At 45.1% G+C, this 27,412-nt stretch overlaps 1 protein-coding gene across 2 annotated transcripts in view; it reads right to left on the bottom strand.

The window, feature by feature from the left end:
• Positions 1-27,412, bottom strand: part of MAP3K1 (mitogen-activated protein kinase kinase kinase 1) — a 752,184-nt gene that overhangs the window by 275,200 nt on the left and 449,572 nt on the right. For both annotated transcript variants that reach the window (XM_069627298.1, XM_069627297.1), the window contains exon 12: positions 2,517-2,608. In XM_069627298.1, coding sequence (XP_069483399.1) covers positions 2,517-2,608 — 92 coding nt within the window. The remainder of the gene's footprint in view (positions 1-2,516; positions 2,609-27,412) is intronic.

The following is a 27,412-nucleotide window of genomic DNA, read 5'->3' as shown; positions in this document are numbered from 1 at the left end:
AGACGACCGCAAATACCCAGAGACCTTTGACCCATTTGAAGTGCATGGTCTTTGCCAGGATGAATCCGCCCAAGTCTTTGCTGAGCTCCAGGTGAACTTCCAGAGACACGATCAGACTCATCCAACGTCCCCTCACCAGAGTGCAGGATCGACCGGGCGAGTACAGTCCTTTGTTGGTGCTGAGACCGCCCAAGGAGACTGCAGAAATCCGTGCCAAGGGTCCACTCTCTCGAAACTGCTGCTGAGACATCACATTCAGAGTCCTTACTTTTGGTCGCCAGACAGAAGAATCCAGAGACTGGGTCGGTCACTACTGCACAGAGGAGAATCCAGCTACAAGCATTTCTTCTAAGGTACTGTGGGGTGAAACGTATAACTCACCTTGAATTGAGAAGTCGCTCCAGAGTGACTGGAGTGCGCGAAGAGGTGCCCATGGTGTCTACCTCTGACCCAAGCTTGCCAGCTTGTGTTCTCTTTAGTAAGTCCTTTTGCAGGGTCTACATCTTTGTGCTGAATTGCCAAGCAACTTTAACTAGAGACTGAAAGTATCCTAAAGAACCTTTGCTGTTCTGCTGCTTAAGACTTTGGATTCACTCTGAACTTACTTTGATATATTTAGGGATTGGACTTTCAAAGCGTTAGGTTGTCCCAAAAGTGTGTATTAAAATATTAAGCTCTGCTGCCGTGTGATTAACCAACCTTTTTCCTTCCTAAAATACTTTATCTTATGTGGTTTTGTTAACTAAATACAATGTATATCTTTGTCTTTACCGTGTCATTAGTGTCAAACTAACAATTTTACAGCAAGCAATAGTCTTTGAAAAGTATTAAGTATTCCTAAGTATGTTGGTTAATTGAACTAAGTATTTATCTACCTTCCTTGGGTAAATATAAATGTATATTTAAAAAAAAACATTTTATGTGTGTTTCTTTTGACTATTGTATTTACTGGGCTCAATGTACTTACCCACAGCTCATATCTTCCTCCTATGATAAGCCTGACAGCTCTGCCACATTACGAAGGTTCCTCGAATAGTACAGAGTTGGGGACCTGTATGACAAGGGACAGTTTTATGAAATCTTACGTCAAGTGGACTTTAGGAAAACTCCCCTAACACTAACCACTGGTGTTGCTATTCCTTTAAGAACTGTTGTGCAGAAGTAGTTGGTTTGTAATTGCTCACCTTTGTGCACAAGACCCCAAACCATCTTAGGGTTGGACTTTATAAGTATTAGGAAGCAGTCTTGTGTTGCTTCTGGGAGTTATTTCTACCTTTTAGCATTTGAACTACTTACCTTTGTTGCAGTGTTTACTGTATTAAACGCTAATCTATCTCTAACAGTGAATGTTTATATGTGTTTTATAAGGGTTTTATGTGACAATATTTGCCTGGTATTGTGATCTGCTAGTGTGTAAACTAAAGGCCTAATACATAATTGCATTTTTATACTTGCTGTCTAATTGGACTTACTAGTGTTGCTGTGTGTGGACTTATTGTATCCCTAGACCACTGTCGCACCCTCCCTGAGACTAAGACGTGACCACTCTGCTACCTCACCGTGACTGGGTTTTGGCTAACCTCTCAGTGTCTTCCCTGTTCATCATAATAGGATGGCTTGCAAATTCTTCCCAACAGGGCCAATTTTGGAAATCTCTCAACAGTCCTCAAACTATAATAAGTCTTATGCTTACTTGTAGCGGATGGGTCGCTCTTACTGGCCATTTGGTGTACCATCTCTACCCCAAAGTTTATAAATGATGTCTTAGCCTCACTCCGTCACAACATTAACATTTTTTGGATGTAATCTCTGCTAGAAATGGTTTAGAAGTATTAAGGAAACATGGCCGAATGTAGGCGCCCTTGTTCAATTCTTCTCTGCAGCCTTAGATGATCTGCATTCTGTTGTGGAAAATTGCAACTAAACCCAGAATGTGATATGGTTTCAATTTATTTTTTGGACTCTTGTTCACAGCCTTAATGTCAATAGGGAAATGTACCAACATTATGCTGCTGGACAGTTAAGTTGACAGCCTAACTTCACTAGTTGCTGGACAAGTATTTTGCAGAGTTAGTCGCATTAGACAAAACCAGCAGTTGATATGTGGCAGCAAGAATTTTTTTTTCTATACGTTTTATCGTGTACGCCAGCCTATGTGCCGATTAGCTATACACCAGATTAAAAAAACAAAGTGTACATTTGGAATGAGAGCTCTGTCTACCTGACCATGCTTTCTATTGGGTTGTAGTCATAATTTCACCTCAGTGCATTTTGGAAGATATGTAAGCAATTGAAATGTATGGCAATATATAAAATGTTTAAGTTTAGCAAGTATCATTCATTTCAATGTGCATTACTAACAAATCATGTTTAAGTTAAGAGTTTCAAAAGAATCTTCATCTATGATCCCATCAGTCACATCAAAATCCTCCAGGATGACAATCGCATACAGATCTAAGCTTTATGAAGAGCACAGAACAAGCTTTTACTCACTGAAGTGACTAAATAATTATTACCAGATTTAAGGATTTCTCTTCCCACAGCCAGCTCTCCAGCCTGACCTTTGCACATCTCAAGCAACGTGGAAATCGAAAGTTGACTAGTGCGGCTGAATAAAAGGAAACAGAAGGTTAGTTCTGTGGTTAAGATGCATGTTTTACGTTATATGAATGTACACTTCTATAATGATGCAGGCCATATGAAACCAGAAATATACTTTAATTTTATTAAAGGTTGGTTACGAAAATGCTACATGGTTTTACATATATACTTCTAAATGATTTTCTTCACTTGTTGGATTTTATGGTTTGCACATATCTAACATATTGTGGAGAGTTGTAGGAAATGCATTTCAAAATAACAGTAAAACATTATGTCATTAGCCCACACACCTATAGAAATTACACTACACTCATATTCTGAAATAAATACTTTAAAAAAGTCACAAATATAAACTCAGTTCAGATAAGTACTTATGCTGGTATCCATTTAATACTGTGTATTTATAGAAAATTATAAAAATAGTAATGCCTACAGAGGGGAACTCCTAACCCAAATGTCTATATGCGGGCTGTCTACCATAGGTGAGAAGCCAACATAAAATAACATGGGGGTGCAAGGAGAACAAGGGCACCATAAAACCTAACAAGCAGGTCAGTACCCTATAGACAATCACAATAATGTGAGTGTCCTAAACGCATAGGCCAACCATAGTATATCGTGATGCATATCCGTGATTCGTCCATATTGTTAAGTCATTTAACCTTTACCTGGCTAGGTACAGTGGTTAATGTATATGACAGTTTGGGGTTTTTCCCCAATGGGGTTTCAGTTTCAGTTGCCCCGGTTGCCTGGAGGTGTGCTGAGACTCAAATACCCATGTCCTGATCTTCTGCTTGGTAGGCCGAAAGTGTGCCTCCAGCCATTGTCTCCATCCTAGAAAGTTTTCTGCTTAGCTGCCTGCTTTCTATGTCCACTGACCCACAGGGAGCTTTCAATGATTCCATAGCCTTCCTCACTGAAATCTTCACTTCAGCTTGAAAGAGACGCTGTGGAAAGTTGCATTTGTTCCTTTTCTGGGTCATTACTGGCTTAGGGTGCAAGCCCCTTATTGTATTGTGCTTTTCACCTAATGTCTGGGCTGTGAGCATGTGAGTCTTGAAATGTTTGGGGTAGAATGCTGAGCGTGTTTTCTCTGTAGTGTTTCTTGAATATAAGGAGAGAGCGAGAGAGACACAGGTGGATGTCTTTTTAGGTACGCTTTTATAAAGTCCAACTGGTGTGGGACTTCAGAAGACTTAACTCTTTGGTATTAGTGACCCAACTCTTAATATAGGCCTGTACTACACAAGTTGATAGACTGGCTGAGCAGCCAGGCTTACCTTAGAAGGGAGTTATGTGAGCTGTAGAGCAGTGCAAAGAAATCAGTACACACAATGACCCAAGAAAACACGTACTGTTATATTACAATATTTATTTATGTATATACAAGGCACAATGAAGTCTAAAATGCAGTAACTAACATTGAATTAGAAATGGAAGTTATACATGGATCAATAATGCAGGCAAGCAACTTTTGGTTTTACTTTTCATATCCAGCACACAGAGTGATATCAGTTAAGGTCAGTAAAGCACTGAAGGTTATACAGTATACAGTCTAGCAACTATTAATAACAAGTACACTCTCCCAGAGGGATAAAGGCAGTTTGGTTCCTAGTAACATAAGTGTTCACCACTAAACCTATGGAGGACCCAGCACTGCCAAAGCCACTAGGGTGGAAATGTCCAGCACAACTCTCAGGCCCGCCTGGTTTGCCTTCTGAATGATGACAATCTGCGAAATTCTGGCGCCAGAAACGTGCATGGAGAGCAAGTCTGCCCCTCACTGGAGACACGTGAACCTGAAGGGGCGTGTCATCCCTCAGAGGCGGTCGCTGAGGAGGGGGACTGGAAAAAGCCCTTAACCCCACTCCTTTTTTAATGCTTGCGCCGGCTCTGTGACAGTGAGCGGTCGGCTGCCTGGATCTCCGTTCCTGGAAGCTACGGAACCCTCCATACGTACACCACCAGTGGGAGCGCTGCTGTGACTGGGTGTGCAACTTGGGCGTGGTCTTTGTCAAGATGGATAAAGACCCGGCCGTTTATGAGCTGTTTTTCTTCTTGTCCAGCTCTTCGTTCGTGGTGGAGTGGAAAAGACCACCCCTCCTACCCCTGGAACAGTAGATCCAATATGTGTTCCTGGACTTCCAGGTTGAATTTCGTCGCCCGGAGTCAAGATGTCCTTCTCATGTCCGTGGCAATACAGATGGCATGGCCAGAGGTGTCAATATGGGCCACAGTGGATTCCATGAGGTCCTGCACCACCAGCTTGGCCTCAGCTAGCCCCGCCTTAAAACGTGATTGGCTCTGAGTAGGGAGTTCCGGGAGGAAGTCTGCAATTTCACACCATAACCTTTGGTTAGCGGCAGCCAGCATGGTATCGGCGTTGGCCTGACGAAGATGCAAGGAAGCGTTGGAATAGAGTTTCTTCCCATACGCCTCGAAGATCTTCTCCTCCTTGCCTGGCAGCACCGCAGAGGAGGCGGCTGAAGACAACAGGCTTGGAGTATAGTGATGCTGCAGCGATCACCGAGGAGTGTGGCTGAGGATGGGCCGAGAGCAAGAGTGTATTGACCGGCTGGACCGAGTGGGGGCTTGATCCAACCCTTCTTGGCCAGGGAGGCTACATCCATTTGCAGTGGAATCCCCGTTTTGAAAGAGGGGCGTCAAGTGAGGACTTCAGACAGAACCCCCTCTGCCGGCTGCTCAACCTCGGGTTGGGGTAGGTCCAGGTACTTTGCCAGCCCAGCAAGACGTTTGTGGAAGGCCCTGGCTGAGGATGGCGTGTCCGGATCCTCCTCATCCGTATCCTGCAGATCAGGAGGATCCCCCAGAGGCTGGGGTACCATGACAATAGCCGGAGGCTGAGGAGGAGGCGGAGGCTGGTACGGAACCACCTGAGGAATCGCCCGGGGTGCCAGAGGCAGCGGCTGGGCCGGGGCCGCCGGCAGAAGCGCTTGTGGTGCCGCTAGCATTGTAGGGAGGACATCCCCGAAGGCACCCCTGAGGTTAACCCCCATCCGAGGTCGACTTCATGAGCACGAGGAACCTCTCGAAGAACCCCTCTTCACTGGCCAGAGAGGTGTTGGGGAGTACTGACGGGGTAGCCGAGAGCTGCTGCATACCCTGCCCGTATGGACCCAGTGGGAAGCTGCCCTGCGCATAAAAAGGATAGGCTGTAGGCCACGTACCTGGTTGAGGCCAGTCCCACCTTGACACTCGTTCTTTGCCAAACTCCTGGAATGGCGTTCGACAGGAGCCTCGGTCTGGCGCAGCGGCCATCTTGTCGAGCTGCCTGGCACTTGCCTGCTACGTGTTGCTCAGCTCGCTGGGCCCAGCCTCCTCCAAGACTCTTTCGTGTGGATCACGAGGCCTACCCTGCTCCCCGGGCCTAGGCCTGGTAGGTGTGACACCCTCGACCCGGGGTTTGGTAGAGCTGCATTTAGGTGCCCCCTCGGACGTATTGCTGGTACTAGGGCGTAGTCCCTTGGCCATATTGCCGGTACAAGGGCAGAGCCCCTTGGATGATAATCCGGTACAAGTACCTTCTGGTCCCTCAACACTACTACCGTGAGGATTCTAGGACCCCTCAGCCCGCAGACCGGTAGCTGCAGAAGCCTCAGTGCACTTGCTGGTACAAGGACCTGACCTGTGCCTTCCCGTGCGGGAGAGTCTCCCCCCCCCCCAATCCAAGAGAATGTGCCCTTCATCCGAGGGGTGTATTGCAATTAGCGCCCCGACATGTTGTCAGGGATACTAAGTTTTCTTTTTAGGGTTGAGAAACACTGGTTGTCGTTTCTCAAAACAAACCCCAAAAAACTACCAAACAAGATGGCTGCCATGAACAAGGCAAGAAGGGAATTACACTACATATAATCCCTTCTCCCTTTCCATGGAGGCCACGGCTATGGTGGAGAAGCTCTGGAACAGTGTTCCAGGTGCTAGTGAGCGGCAAGCAAAGCATTACGGTTGCACATTGAGCATATAAAGAAATATTAGAGTAAGGGAAATGTGAGGAGACAGGAATGAGAATCGGGCATAAGGAAGTCATGGTTTTGATCAAGACATTTCTTTAAAAAAAAAGGGGTGGGGAAATGCCTCTGTCCCTGCTCTAAGAGGTGTTTCCCCTACCTAAAACAAAAACTAAGGGTATGTCAATGTCAGAATGTCCAAAGCAAAACCATGTCACATCCAAAGTACTATTCATACAAACTAAATCTTCAAGGGAAAAGGGTAATGTCCTTGGCCTTAAGTGGTTCACAAATGTTCAAAAAGGAAAATATGTAACTCCAACACAAACGTTTTAACAAGAGAGTGCGTCCCTCTCCTTCCCCCAGAAGCTCACAGTCTATATAGCTCTGGTTCTCTCGAGGCTGGACTATGTAACAGCCTCTTCCTATATCTGGCTGCTTCTACTCTCCGCCCTCTGCAACTCATCCAGAACAGCACTGTGAGACTTGTCTTTGGCCTCAAGCCCAGGGATCCCATCTCTCCAGCATGAAAATCTAGGCATTGGCTCCCAGTGGCTGCAAGGATTAAGTTCAAAACCCTCTGCATTTTCCACAAGGCGTTCTGGGTCCTGGATCCTCAATAACTCCAACTCCCTCTTTGTTAATACCATCCTACTTGAGCTCTTCGCTCCTCCATCTCCCTCAGGGCCTGTCGCTTCTCCAAGCAACGGCAATGGGTGGTAGATCTTTCTTTGGGAGGGGCCTCCCTCTGGAACAGCCTCCCTGAAACTTAAGAACCACCTCCGGTTCCGGAAGCACCTCAAGACCTTTCTCTTTGCTTCTGCCGTCTCTCTTCCTCTCCCCAGCTGATTTCCTGTCTGATACTGTACTGGTCACCTAGCTACCCTCCGATTGTGTGTCCAGGTCTCTGCCTATCCAGTTGCACACTTGCACTGCCTCCCAGGAACCCTTGCACTTGGGTCTGTATCTGTAACCCTTCAGTCCCCCTGCCTGCACTTTTGGACACCCGCTGTCTGCACTTAACTTGTACCTGCCACCTGCTGGCCACACTTCTTGTTATTGTTTTGATCCTATGTACAGCACTGCCCCCCTCCCCTTTCCCCTGGCACTTCCCCCTTCCCTGTACTTGCGATCTCAATGTCACTTGGCCTAGTAAGATTGTTGTCTGTCCTCCCTCTGTTCCCATTTCCTTGCCTCGTCACGCCTTGAAACACTTGTGTATAAGCGAGTTACAAACACCAAATCATTTCATACTTCTTCTAGAGGGTGATTCCCTCCCCTTGGGTTTCTCCTCCCTTAGTTGCTTACTCAACAATGTCAGTTCCCTGGGTTTTCTCTCGAGTAATAACACATTTAGGGCCTGATTCACAGAAGCGTTTTATAATGGCCCAATCCCATAGGAAAACGCTCTGTGAATTAGTCCCTTAGTGTGCAAAGCTACTCAACTCTGTCTTTGTCCGGTTAGGATACCTGGTGTACTCTCCTGCCAGGTTTTTCCTCCTCTTCTCGTGATCAGCAAATGCTTTTCTCATGACCTTTTTGATTCAAATATTCCCTATACAATGTTGAACTTTCCTGGTGTACTTTCCTGCTAGGGCTTCCTGTTATACACACACACTTGCCACTGCCTGGTACACACTTTTTCCAGGGCTTTCTCATATATCCATTTTACACTTTTAGATTGCCTGGTATACTTCCCTGCCAGCGTTTTTCTTATGTGTGCGCTGTTTATTCTGATGTTACATCTGCCTCGTATTGTATCCTGCCAGGGCTTCTTTTACATGTGTTTTGCATACACTCACAAACTTGGAAGACGCAGGTTTTGCTCTGTTCCCTCTTTCAAAGAAATATTCACCCTTTCTCTCTCATGTGCTTCATTAATGTTTACTCTGTTTGGGCACGGCTGCCAATACGCCCCCACTTCCCCTGGGTGGACTCACTTGCTTTGGCTGGTGTATTCTCCTTATCCAATGGTAAGCCAGCAGCGGTTGTCCAGCATCTCCACTTTGGTTGCTGTATTTGCTTCTTGGCTTCTCTACATCCTATGGCCCCTTTCTGGGCTCTTCTGTGTCATGCCTTCCGGCTCCGCTAAGGCAAAGTCTGCCTTCAAACACCTGTGAAGGAAGTGGACCCCTCTATTGGCTTCTGGCATTCCTACAGCGTGTTTCTTCTTGCAGTCAGCTTCCCGGTTTTCGGTTCTCAGGCCGGTCTGCTACACAGCCCTCTCTACAGCCTCACAGTCTGTCAGCTCGTTCAAAGAGCGTCAGCTTTCTCTCTCCAGCAGCTCTCTCCAGTCAGCTGCTCTACTTGTTTAAATCTCTCAGCCACAGGTATGTGCTCGCAACGACTAGAGCGCAGGCTGTGTTCCTGGCCTTCCTTGATCTGCATTCCTCCGTTCATCATCCTTGTTGCAGTTCTCTGGGAATGGAAGTCCATTCTTGAATTTCTCAAGGTAAAGTCTGGGCAGTTGCTCTTTAAAAGGTAAGTCAGTTGTAGATGACTTGTAGGTGGAGATGGTGATTTCTTAAATTCTAGAGGGTAAGTCAGATTTTGATGACTTGCATACAGCTCTCATTAGAAGGTCTTCAGGATCTTTCCTAGGTGGCTGAGGGGGTGGCGTTACAGTATGCCATTAAGATATTAGGTAGGGATGGGGTATCCTCGAAAGAAGGGGGATACCATGTCTCATCTGATGATGTCATGATATTCTCCTGGAAGTTGTCTCCCCCAATTTGATCCTCCCTCATTTAGCCACCCGCAGGGTCAGGATCAGGTAGCAGCTGCTAGCCCCTCACCACATGGGGAGATTCTCCCGCCAGGAAAGGAGTGATGACACCATCGCATTCATCACAGAAACTTTGTAATGTGATTTGGTTAAGGCCCTTTCCCCATTCACAAAACTGGTCTTTAGACGCTGTAACATTGTGGCATATATTTTGGTGAAAATGCCTTCCTCAGGAATATTTGGGTTCAATGCTTAAGTTGGCACTGTATTCACTAGATAGTTTTCGCATTTTTCTTAAGTGTGCATGGAATATATTGTTATAGTCACATTTAAGATATCCAATTTAGTGGTTTCTGTGGAATACCGATTTATTGATTGTGTGGTAATTAAGTAAACCTGTGCTTTTCTGCAATACGTGCATCAGACAAAAAACAACTTTCAAGAAATATTTTGAAAATCGCCATGCACTGTTGCTGGCCATTGGCACCCTTATAGCGTGTGTTCTGCACCATTTTGAAAGGCCTTAAATTAATGCAGAAGATGTGAATACCTGTATGAGGACATTCTCTTTACAGCACCTTTCCCTCCATTTATATGGACTTGCTTTTATTTTTTAATCTGACCTGAACTTTTTCCCAGTGCACTGAAGCCTTCAGCTTCACTAGACTGACTTTTGCTTATTTGTCATGAGCAAATTGACACATTCTTCAGTACTGGGAAACATTGTTTCCCTCAGTCCTGTTACATTGTTGCTAATTGTGTTAACTTTATCATTCCACAATGCATCTTACAATGGGGAACACTTTTTGGTTTACACTAGACTAACACTCATTAACAGGATTTTTGGTTACTTTAGGTGTGCCCAAGGGGCAAGCTAGTGGCAGCAGTTATTTATTTATTGGTCACTTATTAGGCACTTATATAATTAGAAAAAGTATTTCAAAGCGTAGACAGGGGAAACTGGGTGGGGACAGGGAAAGTAGACCATGAATTACAGCAAGGATAAATAATTGCATTAATAGTACAAACAAATATTGAGAATCGAGGTAAGGGGAGACAAACCTACTGTGCCTTCTGAGTGCTAAGAACGTGCAAGTGTGGGGGCGGGGGATAAGGTACTTTGATGGTCATGGAGAAGTAAGTAAGTTGTGAGAGGAGAAGACGTAAATGCAAGCATAAATGCACCAAGTACATGCAGTAGAACGAAAGGCAGCGGCTGAGATGAGATGTTGGGGTGCGGGAGAGTCGACAAGGGCCCTGCACATCAGTCACGCTGCTGTGGGATTAGCATGGAAGAGAGGATGAGGTAAAGAGAAAGGTCTTGAGGCTTTTTCGGAACTAAAGGATCTCTTGCTCAAGACGCAGAGGGAGATTGTTCCACAGGAGGGAGCCAGCCGAGGAAAGTGATCGCCCACTAGGTGTCGTTTGGCAAAGCGCTTAACACGCAGGGAGTTGGTTCCGGAGGAACCGGGAAGGAGAATATTTGGTCAGGAAGCGTTGAAGATAGAGTGGTCCCCGGCCCGGCCCCAGATAGCCTTGTGTATGATACAGAGGGATTTTAATTTAATCCGTGCTGAGACCGGGAGCCAGTGAAGGCTTTGTAGGGCAGGAGAGATGCGGTCCCTGGGGTTGAGGGCAAGGATACATCTCACTGCCCTATTCTGGATAAGCTGAAGCGGTCGCAGGCTGGAGGAAGGGAGATTAAGGAGGAGGCTATTGCAGTAGTCTAGACTTGCGAGAACTAGAGCACGGGTAACATTGTTTCTCTGGGGGAAGGGGGGGAAGGGTAGAGTCCCTTTGAGAAGTTACTTTTTGCTATTTCTTTAGTGCATTTTGCTTTAGCCTTACCATGTTTACAGCGTTTGGCTTCCTACTGTGGCTAATGTCCAAACATGGCTGTGCCACAAAGTTTTTCATTTGTCCCTTTGACATCTTGTTAATAGCCCTTCTTCCTGACCCCAGGAGATAGCAAAATCCTTATACAGACTTCCAGTATCACAGGAAATCGGAAGCTTTTCGCTGGCTACTGCAGGGACATGCGTGTTAGCTTCACGGATGTGGGTTAGGACTGTCTGGACCCAATACACAAACTGGTTTCAGCGCGTCTGAATGCTATGTATGAGCTGTGCCACCAGTGGTCCTGACTGGACCACTGCTGGAGTGGGGGGGTGTGTGTGTGTGTGTGGACCAGATCTTTGATTGGCCAGTGGGAGTTTTGGCTGTTACCTTGCTTTTGGATAAGAGGACCCCTGCACTAATTCCAGAGAGATCCTGGAAGAAATCTGAAGGAGCCAAGTATCCTGTCCAGCTGCATGACTTGTAAGGAGAATATGGACCTGTTGGAAGAAGGCCAGGCGACCAACGTTTGCTGCTGTCCTGGAAGAGCCCTGTCATGTAGGTGATCTTCAGAAGTCCTGCAAAGGAGCTTCAACCCTTGAAGTGGAGGCATCATCCATTCTCGACATCAGCTCGGAGTCCTAGGAAGAGACCCTGGATCACCTTGTGGCTGCCCAGTTTAGAGATTGGGCTACCGTGCTGCAGACAACATCGTTCAGCAATGAGGGCCAGAGCGGTGGGGATCGATAGATTGTACTTCAGTACTGCTCTCTGCCAAATTTCGTGGTTCCAGCATCAAGTGGACCCAAGATACAAGGAAAAGTGTGTCCCCCGGCGTGGCCGTGCATCAGTGGCTGTCATCCAAAACAACTTTCCTGCATCCATTCCTGTGTGGATCTTTAGTCTTGTGTGAGATTACATGCTAGTAGTCATTTGTCATACTGTTATATGGCCATTGTTAGGACAGTTTTTCTAAAGTCCAACTAAGGGCTTCATAAAACCATAAATCTGAGGCAGTACATAAATCCACTCTTAGTATAAGGCTGTAACACCTGAGAACATTTGGTAGTGGAGACAGAGCAGCCAGGCTTATCTTAAGAGGGGGAGAGGGCTATAGCCTGGTACAAAGAAATTATAGCATACATATGGTCCAAAGAAACACTGAACCCCTATGTATTGTAACAAAAATTAAAGGGTTTATTTAAATACAAATAGACCAAGATAAATCTTAGCTAAGTAAGTACCATAACATCATATAAACACAGCCATAAAAACCAATCCAATACCTATGGTATGCAAACCAAGGTATAACCTTATTTAGAGGAGCCAGAAGCAAGTCAAAGTGAGTCAAACATAAGGTTATACAGTCAGAATACTAATATACTATTCTGAAGAATAAGACCAGGTTATATATACTTTTAAAATACAAGTAGTAATTCAAGGGCAGTTGACCCTGTCAGTCATGCAGTGACACTCAGTTATAAAATCACATAAAAAAGCAACCCTGTTACAAGTATACTTCTTGCAACATTACTTTTTAGAACTCAGTTCAGAGCTAGTAAATCAACTCCTACTTTCCAGAGGGGCCTTAAACTACGTATGAACACACTAACTATTTTAGACTGCAATAAGAAATTCAAGGAAAGCAAAACCCAATTACACTTTAAGACACAAGCTATCTCAAAGTAAGTAATTAACCCTATGACTATTTTAGAAATGCTTTAAACAGTTCCAGGGAAAGCACAACCGTTTGTTACACGTTTAGAAGAGCAGCAGCTATTCAATGTAAGTAATATAATATACCTAAAAGAGGGCTCCAAGCAACGCATAACACAAGTATTAACTTCAAGACTGTTTTAGGTCTGTATAAAGCAGGCCGGTGAAAGCAAAACCCTATGGTACACTTTAAGAATGACACAATGTTATTCAAGGCAGGTAAACCCTATTGGTGAGCTTTTACACTCATTCAGTTAAGATTTGTAAATAAAATGGGTATTTCCCTATATTTAGTTTTGGGGGACAGTCAGGAAAATGGGATAAACAGTGTATAGGGTATGGAAATCGATTACCCCTCCCTTACACTATCACAAGTATTGTGATGGTCCCGACCTATCTCAGTGGTTAATCAATAACATAATAGACCAAGAGATCATTTAGATCAAAAGATGCATTCTTTTATTATTTACCATTGTTTAAAACAAACTGCTCTTTGTATCTCACAGACATACAACATGTTGAACAAACTCATTACAATTCATCAATACTGAAATGTAGACATTCTAAAACCTTTGCAGTATGTGGGGTTAGTACTCAGTTACTGAGAAGTATCCAGCACACCATTTTTGACAGATAAGTTGAGACAGCTTATTACAATTGTTTTTATTATGAAAAAGAGAAAAGCACCATCCACATCTATCCTCTGCGTTTCCGTTATGGAAACAGGGTGACGTAGAAATGCACTGGTCACAAATGACCTATGTGGACATTTTGCAGAGAGAAATATACAATAGATGTGTTAGGGAGAATTCTCAGAAATGTGCTAATTCCCTCCACCTTAGAGACCCCCAGCAACTTTGCTGGATTTTGAGGACTTGATTTTTTTAACCTGGAGCGAGTGAGACCCTTTTTTCAACACTCATGTATTTTAATGTGATTTTGTACTCAAATGAGTATCCACTCTGCGGGATTTCCGGTCTAGGAAGCCTCTGAAACCATAGGAGGGCCGGCTTTGCGACAGCAGTCTCTGGGTCCTAAAAGGGGTTTTAACCAGGACTAAAAAAAGGACTTAGCTGTCTGGGTGCTGTCCTTCGTTTTGGTGAGCTCCACATCCGTGGAATGAAAAAGCTCCTTACAGTCAAACGGAAGGTCCATCACCTTGTCCTGTACCTCCTTCGAGAACTTGGTGGCATGCAACCACGCCTGTTGAGAGGTGTCAACACCCAGCATAAGGCCCCGAGCCGACGTGATGAGCTGCGGCCTCAAGCAGATCCTGGGCCAAGACTCTGGCGTCCGATAAACCCGCTTAAAGTCTTCCAGCTTCTCGACCGGAATGAACTCCTCGAACTCTGACAGACCTTTCCACGTCTTCATATTCGCCCCCGCTAACACCAGTTCCCCGTTAGCCTGCTGGAGCTGCAAGGCAGAGTTAGCGAAAATCTTCCTCCCAAGGGAGTCCAGAAGTTTGTCCTCTTCCCCCAGAACCTGAGTCGCTGTCGTAGAAGAGGACACTGCAGGCCTGGACTGCAAAGTGGCCGCAGCCACCACTGTGGAGGAGGGGCGCGGACAAGATGACAGGGCCACCTCTTCCGAAGAATGCAGCCTGTATCGCGCGTCAATTTCCTTATTGACGAAAAGTCCAGAGTGTGGCTTTTCCCAGACCCTGTGGACCTCGGCCAAAACGTCCTTCTGCAAGAACAGGCCGGTACGCTCCGAAGGCGACAAGGTGAACGCCCCCGAAAGCACACCCTCCTGCGGAGCGGGTGCCTCAGGCACGGGAACATCCAATAGGCACATCATGTCCAGTACCCGTCGTGAAAAGCTCTAATAGAGCGGGGCTGGTCTTCGCTGTCCTGCTCGCCCTGCGCATCATCCGACAGGTCAGTTGCCTGCTGAACCGTGTCAGGCACCGCCTTGTCCACGGGGGACAAAGGGGTTAAGGGCAGAAGGGTCAGTGGAGGCACCGTAGGCAAGGGCGGCACCGGCAGAACCACTGGTGGAATGGGTGGAGCCAGAGGCACAGGCGGGCATATCGCCCTAAAAAGACCCTTGAAATACTCTCACGAGGTCGTTACGCACGAGTGTCTGAAATTTGCTGAAAAAGGCGTCCTCCGGAGACGGTTTTGGAACTGCCGGAGAAGGCCTCTCATGAGGAGGATAATTCCAGGGACGCAGAGGGGAGGGTTGCCACACAGGCCCATCCCCTGAAGTGTCCACAAAAATCAAAGGTGCCAAACCCACAGGCAACGAGACATTATGCGGAAGGAGCATCCGGGCGTTCCAATCGTAAACTGGAGAAACGGATACGTACAAGGAATTTTATGTTCACCGGCAGAACCAACTCCTACACCTGAGGCCAATGGTGTAGTTGTAGGGGAAGCGCCCAAAATGGCCACTGTGGTCGTGGTGGGAACGACCGCCATTTTGCCATCACATGAGGGGAACTGCGGCACGTGTGGAAGTGAGGCAGGGGTCCCCGTCAGTGGATCAGGGGTCTTAATTTTAGCCTTTACATAAGGAACCTCGGCCGAGCCGGTACTATGAGGCCTGGAATGTTTCTCCAACATACCAATAGCCAAACTAGCCTTCACAGGCTCCTCCCACCACTCCAACCGACGTTAAAGTGCCTGGACCGAGAGGGAGTCGCAATAAAACCAGGAGTCCAAACGGTGATCCTGACCCAAACACTCTAGACAAAGAGGATGGGGATCCGCCCTCGTGAAGCGTCAGTGACACAATGAACAATCTGGAAAGTCCAGTTTGAACGACAGACACTAGTACACGATCGCTAGAGAGCCAGAGAGGAGGAAAAAACAGGAAGATCTTCCGAGGATGCAAGTGTGTCCAGTCCTGAACGAGCGGAGAAAAGAACTGATGGGCAATGCGCAGGGCGGAGCCGAGATGGGAGGGGTTACGGCCGCGTGCTAGGCCCCACGTAGAAAGAAAGGAAGGACTAAACATTTATTTTTAAAAAATTTGGATGCTTTTACAAAGTGCTCCGGTCCCGTCCCACAGGACGGAGGAATGTCCCATAAGTATGGAGGAAAGGGGACGGGGCGTAGGATTCTTCTTTTCATCAAAGACTTCTAAAACATTGTGCAAAGGCTTTTCTACTTACCTACCAGAAGTGCTTTATCCTATATAAGACTTTTGCCCATTGACTTTGGCTTAGCCTATGGTACTGAATGCCTCTTCTTGGGGGATCCAAAAGTATTTGCCTGCTTAAGAATGTGTGTGGTCTCTTGTATGTTCTGAATAACCTTTTCCTTTGACTTATGTGATTCTAAATGCAACAGTGATATATTAATGTCCCCAGAATCCTAGTAATTGAAGTCACCTGAGAGTGTCGGTAGTGTCTGTGGGCCATCCCAAAAGGGTATCTACTGTTAAGAGTGTGTATTTCATGAAGTGTATTTTAGTGTTACAGTTGCATTGATCCCTTCTGAAGAAGGCTTATTCTAACTGACTGAGAAATTAATAAATGTTTATTCAAGAAACGCTGGGTGTAAGAGTTTATTTGAATACGTGTCACTGTGAATCTCTGTGTAACTCCCCAACAACTCACATTGAACCCTCTTGAGATAAGCCTACCTGCTCAACACGCTACGAAAACTGTGTAGTACAAGCTTACACCAAAGGTTGGGTTTCCTATACCTGTAGTCAGAGTTGTTTGTAGTGTTCTCAGAGGGTACTGCATACAAACTTTGCCTAACAATATGGGAAGAGGACTTTGTTGTTGCAATGTCCTCTTGGAAAAACAGGGGACTATGTACAGATGTATGCTCTGGTCTATTCGTCAAATTTATTCAGTTAAGCAGTGATACCAACACCTATTACTTTTTAGAATGTGGGACACTAACTTATATACGTTTTAAAGGTGCAACCAGCAACTAAGGTAAGTAATCACTTTTAGACACTTTGTAACTTTTCTATTGCGGAGATTCAGTTACATCACTAACTCTTTGACAAGTACTTATACACTTGTTATACTTTCAAGATGGAGTACTTCTCTCAAAGCCATTCCCTAGTCTATAGCATGAGTTTTCTCAGAGGCAGAAAGGGGACCCTAGTGGTCTACGTGCTAGCTGTAGGCAGGTCAGGAAAGTGTTCAGTTGCAGGAAAGTCAAGGTTCCAGAAGATATCGTCTTAAACAAGTAAGAAGCAGCTTCAGAGTTAGTTAAAGTGTTCAGGGTCTTCACAGAAGGCTCCTTATATGTGTTGCAGCATTAGGCCTGGGTAAGTGCTATGGGCAAACTCCCAACCACACGAATCACCCACTCAGCCTCACAAGCTAAACACCAGCCTTAAGATTTATTACCCAAGCCCACACAGTACCACAGGCAAAAAACAGAGCTTCAGAGTGGATGCCTTCCGGATGCAGCAGCACAGGACCCGATCCCTGGATTCTTGGTCTGGAGACGAAAGAACTGGACTCTGGATGGGAACTGGATCCAGCAGTCGTTAGTGGCGGCTTCTAGCAAAGGTTTCTTCACAGATTCTCGTGGCTCTGTTGATTTGGCACCTTTTTACAGCAGCCAGATGAAGAACGAATATCATTGGTCGGATTCGCTTCACTCTCAGTCCTGAACTCTGGTGAGAGTACTTCCGTGATTCAAATCGTGTCTCTGGAGATCCAGCAGGAGTCCACTAAAGATTCGGACTTCAGAAGACCATGCAACACACCCAGGATCAAGGTGCCAAGGTATTGGCGTTTTGCTGCCCTGCAAGGTCCCAGCACGTTGTGGATTGGGTCAAAATGGAGGTCTTCTTGAGACTAGGGGATCTCACCAGCATCCGGGCAGGAGTAATCACATTCAGAACCCCCAGGTCGATTGGAAGGAAGGGCTGCATCAGGCTGTCCAGCCCTGGAAATTACTACTGACGACTTTTCTTCATCTTTCTCTCCGGATTCTGCTCCAGTGGAGGACTTGTCAGCAGCTTCCAGGTTTGTAGTATTTATCAGGAAATACAGTACAACTTCTGCAAGATCTCCCTGCAGTTTACAGAAAGGGGTGCTCTGGCTGTCCAATTAGGACAGCCAGCCCCGCATTGGGACTTGGCTCCTTTCAGGCAAGGTGAAAGACTAAGGGCTGCAGAGTTTTGGACTCCTCCCTTGCTTACTGCCTTCTCAGACACTCTGGAGCCTAAACGGGGAATAAAAGGATTCCCGCTGAAGACAACTTCCACTGAGGTCATTGCCGTCTATGATGGCAATAAGTGAAGGAGCCCACCATTCTAGAAGAATGGTGGCCCTTCTTAGTATTACCGAGGCCGATTTAACAGCCTGCAAGTAAGACAGACTAAAAGTCATAAAAGTAGTTACAGTGCCACCAGCAATTCAACTAAACTTGTAATTGTAACAAAAATGTTACCAGTTAAGTACGAATGGGGATACATTTTATCCCCCAGCGATCCTCTTAAGGTGGGATGTGCTGGCTCACTATATAAAATGTAACGGGGATGAAAATCCCCCTTTACCCCTTGGGAACAGTCGCTGACCCAAGTACGTTAAAGTGAAATCAACAGGGAAGCCCAAAGGGGCAACCCAGCCTAAGCCCAAAAGTTATAGGAAACTATAACTCCAATCACACACTATGTAGAGGCAGAAAAAGGTTCACCCACAAAAAGAGTAAAAGACTAGGTGAGAGGGGGAAGAGATTCCCCTTCACCTAGGGGCAAGAGAAAATAATCACCAAGTCCAAGCAAAAAGTTCTGGGGTCGACACTGGTCAGGAAGATTTATCTCAAATATGAAAAACTTACCCAACGGCCAGAAACCAAGAAATATATTTATACCCGTTTGTCGAAGTGTGTTCCCTGGCTTTTCATTGTGTTTACTCCATACCAGGCTCACCCCTCCTGAGACTTAGCCTTGACGACTCGCCTAGGTACCTTATTTATTCATTGGATATTTATAAGGCAACCATGCAACAAATGGCGTTTCAAGGCGCCACTAGACAAAAAAAGGGGATGGGACAAGGGAGAAAGAACGGTCCTAGTAGGTCTTGTGACATTCGGATTGAGCAAATGCAGTAACAAGAAGTGCAAGGGGTGCAGGGTAAAGAGGAGAGGGTACAAGTGAAAAAGGGGGAATGGAAGAGGGTCACAGGGGCTAGGCGAGTGTTAAGGGGAGGTCAGATGGGCAAGTGCCAGGGATTGCATGGGGTGCAGGTGTCCACATGCAAAGTGCGGGGAGGTGGGTGCACATATGTGGGGGTTAGTGCCCTACCTTGAACTGGTTTGGCTATAGCTCCCAAAGTTGTCCCCATCCCTAAAATCGGTTGGACTTCCATACATCCGTCCACCAGGCCAGAGTATAGAAAAACCATTCCCAACAGCGTGCTACGACAAAACATAGCAATTATAATAATTTAATCACAGATTTTCATGATTAAAGTTGTAATTACATACCATCCTAAAAGAACTTCGTACTGGGACTTGGAGAAAATTGTGTATAATAATTAAAACCTATAAAGGATTTACCAGATGTTAATAAATAAATCTTAAAGATCTAATTGAGGTAAGAGTTAACAAATTACTCTACCATATTGTCGCAGGGAACATAGACAGCCTCTATACTGACCATTATTTGTAATTAATCATATGATACTTAATTCAGGTACATTGAAAGGTATTGAAACAAAGGTTATGGTATAAGATCCCAAGTCATAATGGTATTGAGTCCTAGAAGAGGTGTAAACCCCCTCCAATTACTTGCTCAGTGAAGCCCCGCTCCTTTATAAGATCTCAGAAGATCCTAGTTGGTGCTTCAGTCCTTTGACTAGCAGGAACTAGACTCGATGCCTACTCAAGGTTGCATGCCCCAAGAGCCTTTGAAAGTGTCTCTTGTCTGTCGGTGGACTGACCAGCTCCCTTGTGGGCTATCTCACCGAAGACACCTCCAATCCACGCTCAAGACCGGAACATTGGTAGTTGCCAGTTTATGCCACCAGTCACCTACTCCTGCACCAAGGAAACCTTCCCTGGAGCTGCTTCTGTGACCGTGACTGGAATACAGTCGTCTGTAAAGTGTAACCATAGCTGGAACTCTCATTACTCCAGCCTGTGAAGTGTTCTGACGGTTGTTTACGAATTGTTCGTTTTACAACTGTTCGAATGACAATTGACCTTTTCACAATTGACCGAATTGTGAAGGTCAATTGTACCATATATGTGGGGGGAAACCCCCCCACAACCCCCCACCCAACACCCATATATATATATGGGATACATTACTCACCGTAATCGTATTTCTGATGCTTGTATCTGCTGTGCATAGGCCGACATCTAGTGGAAGCTGCAGAGTATTACAGTTTGTTCTATTTTCGGTCAATTGTGAAAAGGTCAATTGTGACCCTTTAAATTCGGTCAATTGTTCCTTCGAACAATTGTAAACAAACAATTTGGGTAATACCGTTCTGAAGGGGCCTGCAAGTCTGCATTCTTCATCCTCTGGTATTGCATCTTGAAGTTGGACCTGCCAGGAAGAAGCACTCAAACCTGAAACCCCTGGGCACTCTTCATCCAAACAAAGGAGAGAAGATGGTGTCCCCACAACCCCAGACGACCCATCAGTGGACCTAGGAGAATCGGAGTCAGGGGGGGTAAGTAAACTTAATAGTTCCTGTCCACTCCTGCACCCCCCATGACCTCCATAGGTTAACATTGGGTGCAAAGCCCTTCATCTCCTTACTCCCCTCTTTACTTCCCTTTGGTAGTCGAACCATGGTCAAGTATTATAGCCCAGGTCTAGCATTAAGACTGGAAGAGGGGAGAACTTACCTGTCACTGAATTAATACTTACTGAATGAATACTTAATATTAAACTATTTGAAATCACCACCACAAGCCCATTGTACCCTTTAAGAGAATACATTCCATGGAGAAACCAGTCTCGGAACCAGTGTATTGTGGGCACTAAGCCCCAAAAATCTTAGGGTTGACCTTAAGTGAAAGGGAATTGTGCCTTTGCTGGTTGTACTTGTTAAACTGCATTTGAAGACTGATGAAGCTACTGGCAAATGCATATATTTGTGATAAATTGTTGTGTGATACTAGTGTGTTCTTAAAGGCATAATAAATAACTATTTGTATGCATACTGTCTACTCTGAATTATGTTTGTTGTTCTGTGCGAACTCATTGGTGTCCTAGACCACTCTCACAAGACAGATTAAGCCTGGGCTGCTCGCCAACTATACCTTGATTGGGTTTTGGCTAAACTCTTAAGAGACTCCCTGTTCACCATAACTAGGGCGGCCTCCTAAAATCTCCCTCCCCCACCCCCGAGCCGATTTTAGAAATTCATCTTAACAACCCTTCACCCCTTTTACATGCTGCTACGTGCCTAACTTATGGCGCATTTCGAAAGCTCTACATTGGCTTCCAATTGACTAGTGAATTCAGTTTAAAATGTTGCATATTACGAATCAAAAACTTTGTCTTCAGATTCCCTCCCGGGGAAAAACTGAAAATCTTTGGAGGTACGAGAAGACTTCGCAGCCAGGAATCCTTATGCTTGGAAGTTCCCAGATTTAAATGGTCAGCATCTATGAATCGTCCTTCCTTTTGCAGGAGCTGTAGTAAAATGTTGGAATGCCCTCCCAACTGAGATGCGTTTAATTTCAGACCATCTGAAGTTTTGAAAAAGCTGTAAATCCATGGTTTGGAAAATGGCTTAAAAGGCAGGTTCATTTTAGATGGCTTTAAATAGTTAAGTGTTAAATGTATAACTTTAATATTCGTAAAATACATCAGTTCTACATTGTGATGTTACGCCATTATAGTGAAATGAATTTTTAATGTTTAGCATTTGCAATTTTTAATCTCATAAATGTTTGTTTACATTCAATTTTTATTTTATATATGTGATTATTTGTAGAGTATTTTGATACACTTCATTGTTGCACTCGATTGGTATGTTCGTACTTTATAAATAACGTATAAACAAAAATGGTGCTTTAAATTTGTAACTTCTACAAACCGATTGGCTTTGCCAAAGCTTGTTCTAGGTGGTCTCAAGACATCCCTCTCCCTTCCAAGGTACTTACCTGGAACCTCGACTACTGAGGCACTAGGCTTACTTTCCCGCTAAGGAAGGACCACTGAAGCTACAAGTCCCTTACATTTATAAGGTAGAGTATATGGTTATCAATTTAAGTGCATTGTGCTTTCCCTTTACTATGTATAGTTTCTCTTGTTTGATAGATTTGAACTGCTCTTAGCTGCAAGGTGTAGGTAATCTTACTTTAAAGGTGAATTTCGCCAAGAAATATTGGCCAAATAGACTGGGCATCAAATATTTGAGCATATATCGAATGGTTGCAAAAAAATTCCAATGCATTTTATCTTTGTTTTTCTCACATTTACACATGCAAAACTAATGGGTCGGGTACCACCATCTTGTGCTGAACTAAGCCATTGATCCATCACCCCAAGTTCAAGTGTCCTTGTAGCAGTAATTCAGATCACCCTGGCCTCAAGCTGACATGACTAAACGCTTACGCCCCTTTTCACAATGCCAATGCACATCGCATGCCAACAGCATTTATTGAGGTGTCCGCATGGAAATGTCAGGACGCCTCTTTCCTCGATATGCATAAACAAACCCTTTCTGATCAGATAAAGCAGGTTTTTTCCTTCGTGTCAGTCCATTTCATTCCGAGCCTTCACAATTTCATTTTGCTCTGTTCAGCCATTTACCAAGTACGACGTACTGAGAATGGGCACTTGCACTACCGCAAATGAATTAACTCGAATTGCTTTTCATTTAAAAAAATGTTTATATAATGTACAAATGTCTTTAGCAAACCATAATAAAATTCTATATTTACATGACTTATTTTTTACAAGTGAAAAATCAAAATTTCAAAGTTCTTTTCTTTGCACTATGGCTTTTTGTAACATGGCCGTTTCCTCTTATTTTTCTTTTATATTGCAATAAGTAAAACGTCATTTTCCTCACTGTATTTTTTTTAATTAAATATTCAGGAATTATGGCATCAATTCAGGCCTATCTGTACGAGCCAAAATATTCAGAAGAAATAGTGGAAAGGGAAAGAAGCTAAAATAATGGACAATCTGCTGAAAGTCGTGACGATCAATCACCTGTGCCTAATCTCAGTCGCATGGAAGATGCTTACACTTGGTGTACGTGCCATCGTTTTTAGGTGATGCCAACTTGGAGGACTGCTGTTGCAGAGAAACTCTGGCTGCTTGGCCCACAAAGCCGAAGAAGACACCACCACTATGCTTTAAACCCAGCTTCATGACTTCAGTGCTGCCTGCCTTACAAGATCTGAGTTGCGAATGATGATGGTTCTTATGCACGAACCTCGAGCAACAGTTCACCCTCGTAATACAAGTAACGAGTAAGTATGCTCTTTATACAAGTTATGTTTGACAATCGAGACTGCTCACATTATATGTTGTTCTGCTTCAACATTGTAACTTAGCTCAAAAAGGTATTTTTTTAAAGCCTACGAATGCCTTATACTTTAAAAGACAGTGCTAACAAATAAATGCAATTATTGGATTCAGTCAAGTAAATTAGTTCAGTATCTCTTACACAGCTGGTACTGGCATGTGACCTATCAAGTGTTTACATCGTGGATTCATGGAAGATTGGGATTCCGCATTCAACGAGTAATACTGCCAGTGTGGTTCGAGCCATTCATGAGAAATTCCCCAGTGATTTACACAGACAGTACCTCAACCACAGCAGTACAACTTGTAGTTTGTCAATGCCATTAACCTTACCAAACTAAATAAAATAAATGAGGTAATATGAAAAGTTATTAAAATACATTTTAAGTCACCAACATGTCAAGACATCAGCCATTTATAAATGTATGCTATAACAAGAAGATCAAGGAAGATCTGTGACCTTTAACAAGGTTCCTTGCAAATTGCACTCGCCTCATATGCATCCATCCCCCTACAGGCAGTTTGCACTTTGACAAAGTGCTCACAAGAGAGCTGGGTGGGTGGGAACGAACAAGGTGCTGAATACCATGTACACCTCAAAGGGTTCTTTCGGATGGGGTCCCATAAGGCAAATGGCCACCGCAGACCCAGTGTCTCCAGACTCCCCTTTGAAGGAGCCCTTCCCTGCGATCAACTTATTTATGTGTCCTTTGACTATGTTCTTGGCCTTTTGCGCTCGCCCCATCCACATCCATCCGCCTCTGGGAAGTTTGCACCTTTGACCGTGCGCTCGCAAAGGGGCTGGGAGGGTGGGAACGAACAAGGTGCAAATACCCTGGAAACCTCAAAGGGTTCTTTTGCATGGGGACCATCGGCCACATGCCCACCCCAGATTAAAGTGTTTCCAGATTCCTCTTTGAATATCCTGTCCCTGCAATCAACACATGCATGTGTCGTTTGACTATGTTCCTGGCATATTGAGCTTGCCACATCCACATCCATCCATCCATCCGCCTCTGGATAGTTTGCACCTGTGACCGTGCGCTCGCAATGGGGCTGGCTGGGTGGGAACAAACAAGGTGCCAAACACCCTGCAAACCTCAAAGAGTTATTTCGCTTTGGGACCATTGGCCACCCCAGACCCGGTGTCTCCAGCCCCCCTTTGAAGACCCCATCCCTGAAAATCAGCATAGGTCTGTGTCCTTTGGCTTTGTTCAGGTCCTTCTGTGAATGCCTCAACCACAACCACGTCCATCCCCCACTCCGGTATCAATTGCAGGTTGCACCTGCAACCTAGTGCAAGGGTGCTGGGTGGGTGGTATCAGACACGTCAAACATTCACACCAGCTTTTCCAAGAGTTTTTATAAACCTTGTAAGTCAGCAAGAAAATAGCTCTGCAATCTACAATGGATGTCATCTATCTGCATTTTACCTTGGTTGCTGAATTGGCACCAAAGTAACGTTTAGTTGACTATTGGTTTCTCGATGGTCATTTTCAGGTTGGTACTTTTCTATTGCATTTTACTCAATGTACATTGAATTTTGATTTTAATGTATCTCAAAGACTTCAGCATTACCAAACTTTCTATGTATTATCTCTGGAATTACCACATCAAATGTCCATGTAGTGTTTGGAAATGTAATGTTTCGTAATCCCCCATTTTCCTTAGGTGGCTCAAAGGTTTCTTCTTGTGCTAGACTGATGATTTTGGACTAATTTCAGCGCTGTGATGGTTAGACCAGGTTAAATGGCATTCTTAATAGCGTACCAGTGGCCCTTTTATCCCATCACAAAGAAATCGCAATCCAAAAAGGAGCACATACCAAGCAACGATCAATGCTGTTTATTACAGCTGGCCGAGCACAAATCAAACAGGACAGTGGACTAGGCATAAGAAACAGTTGCAGCTCAAATGTTCATATTTTCCAACGTTCCCATGAAACTCATTGGCTAATCTACGTCATATCCTTAGCTGTAAGCATTTGGTAGCGGAATGTGATTGGAGCGAACAGGTCAACAATATCCCAAAACATCACCTCCCCTTGTGACGCCACATCACTTCTCACACCTCCTGGGGGCAATTTGCAACATTTGTGTTAACCACTGGGACTTTATTATTCTGCCATTGGTCAACACCATTGCGGAAGAAACCCGAGACACCCTGCTTCTGGGGGCAAGAGAGATATTGACATGGCACCTGCCAGATAATGGCTTTTGCAGAGTTTGTGCTGGATACTCTGAAGGCTGGCCACCTCCCAGGGACACAAACTTACCGTCCAATTGGTCCTCCTAGGCACGCCGCTCTGTGCAGTTTCCCCCATCCCTATATCCACCTGCCAAAAGGCATGTGTAGCTTTGTGAATGGTTCTCTGGCTCGGGTCCACTTCCTATCTACCCCCCTCTGCCCCTGGGACTGACTATCCGCCCTGTCATTGCATCACCCATTGCTGTCTCAGCTGCTCCGGACTGTTGGGGAGAAGGTTCATTTCTGTGCCAATTCCCTTTAACCTTAGAGACCCCCAGCTCTTTTGTTGGACTCAGGGCTTTTAAATTTTCACTCCTGAGTGAGTGGGACTTTTTTTTCTCACACTCGTGTGTTTTCCCGACAATGATTTTCTGTGTTTTACTGTTTTATGGAGTCTGGTAAACTCCATAGGCATCTGCTTTTTGCATGGTGACAACACCTTTTGTGCAGTGCTACTGAGAAGTCCCTTGGACCTCTCTTATTGTTCAACTACATTTTCTTGGGTGAACTACAGTTCCCAAGAATAGTAAGATGACCCCTGTCTGCCTTACCTTTTCCTATGGGTCCAGCACACACTACCCTATGTGGTGTGCTGGGGGGGTTACACAGTAACTCCTTTTACCCATTCACTAATTCACTTGAATGGCTGGTGGCAGTGTTTTGTCTTAGTACCTGGTGACATATCTGCAGGCAGAGACCTTAGCCGCAGTGCAGTACAGCACCCAAGGGTGACAATTTTCACAAAATGGCCAGTCTTCTTTTTTCGCCATTTCTTGTTTGTTAGTTTCTTCTGCCTCAACCATCTGTGAGTGCATTGTCTTCCAAAGTGCGAATCCGGCCAAAACCGTGTGGGTATCCCGAGGACCCTACAGAAGCAGGAAATCCACATCGAGAGCCCCCTCGCCAGAGTACATAACCGAGGGATCAAGGAACTTCTAACCAGAGCTGTTCATTCTTCTTTGGCGCCGAGAAAAATGTGCCCAAAACACAGAGCGGCTGAATCCCGAGGAATCCAATGCTGCAGAGTCCCTCTATCTCGTGCTGCCACAAGAGTCTGCCAGACGTCCTCCCTTTCGTCACCATGACCAAGGACCAGGAACAAGGTTCTGCTGCACTGCAACCAGAAGGCATCCAGCTGGAACAACTTCAATTCAAAGTTACTATTGGGCTTGGGGTACATTATCCGTTTTCCATTTGGTGCTTCCTACCTTTGGGAGTGCTATTTACCCCTACTCTGAGTTGACCCCAACTCACTTGCACTGGCCTTTCAGCAGAGATATTCACGAGCCACACCTAGGAAGAACGTGGAAATCTAGCACATATCACCTCTAGATAGCAAGGCCAATAACCAACCCACTAACAATCTCACCCCTCTGCATACACCTCTCAAACTCTACCCAAACAACCATAACCCTAAAGTACAACAAACCGCACAAACTTCACTACACCGCAACAACAAAACAGACCACACAGATCTGCACAACAGCACACAAAGGCTACCGACCGGTAAAGCACCCCCAACTCAGCGAACAGTCGAACTGAAGCTGCCAACAGCACATCACTGCTCTCTTGCACTTATCCCACTCATTCCCACTAACTGCACCCCACAACCCCTTTTCCTTTTTATATCCGCCAGGGGACCACTCCGGTGTTGATAGTGTGCGGTACAAATATCCTTTAACATTAACATTGTGCTTCTTCAGGGCGATTCCCCTCGAGTTGCTGTGATTTCTTTTTGAACACTGACTATTTAAGAACATTTTTCTAAGAAGAGCATCAGAGCATTAACTTTGCCCATTGACCTGGCTGCCTGTCCTGGCTCCCCAAAGGCTCCCCTTCTGAACATATTGGCTTTGACAGTGCTTGTTCCCTTACATGTTTTAACTCAATACTTCAA

This window comes from Ambystoma mexicanum, chromosome 6p (genome assembly GCF_040938575.1).
Source record: "Ambystoma mexicanum isolate Mex_15411 chromosome 6p, UKY_AmexF1_1, whole genome shotgun sequence".
NCBI lineage: Eukaryota > Metazoa > Chordata > Amphibia > Caudata > Ambystomatidae > Ambystoma > Ambystoma mexicanum.
Note: the sequence above shows the minus strand (reverse complement) of the source record. Positions and strands in the feature narration are given on the sequence as shown.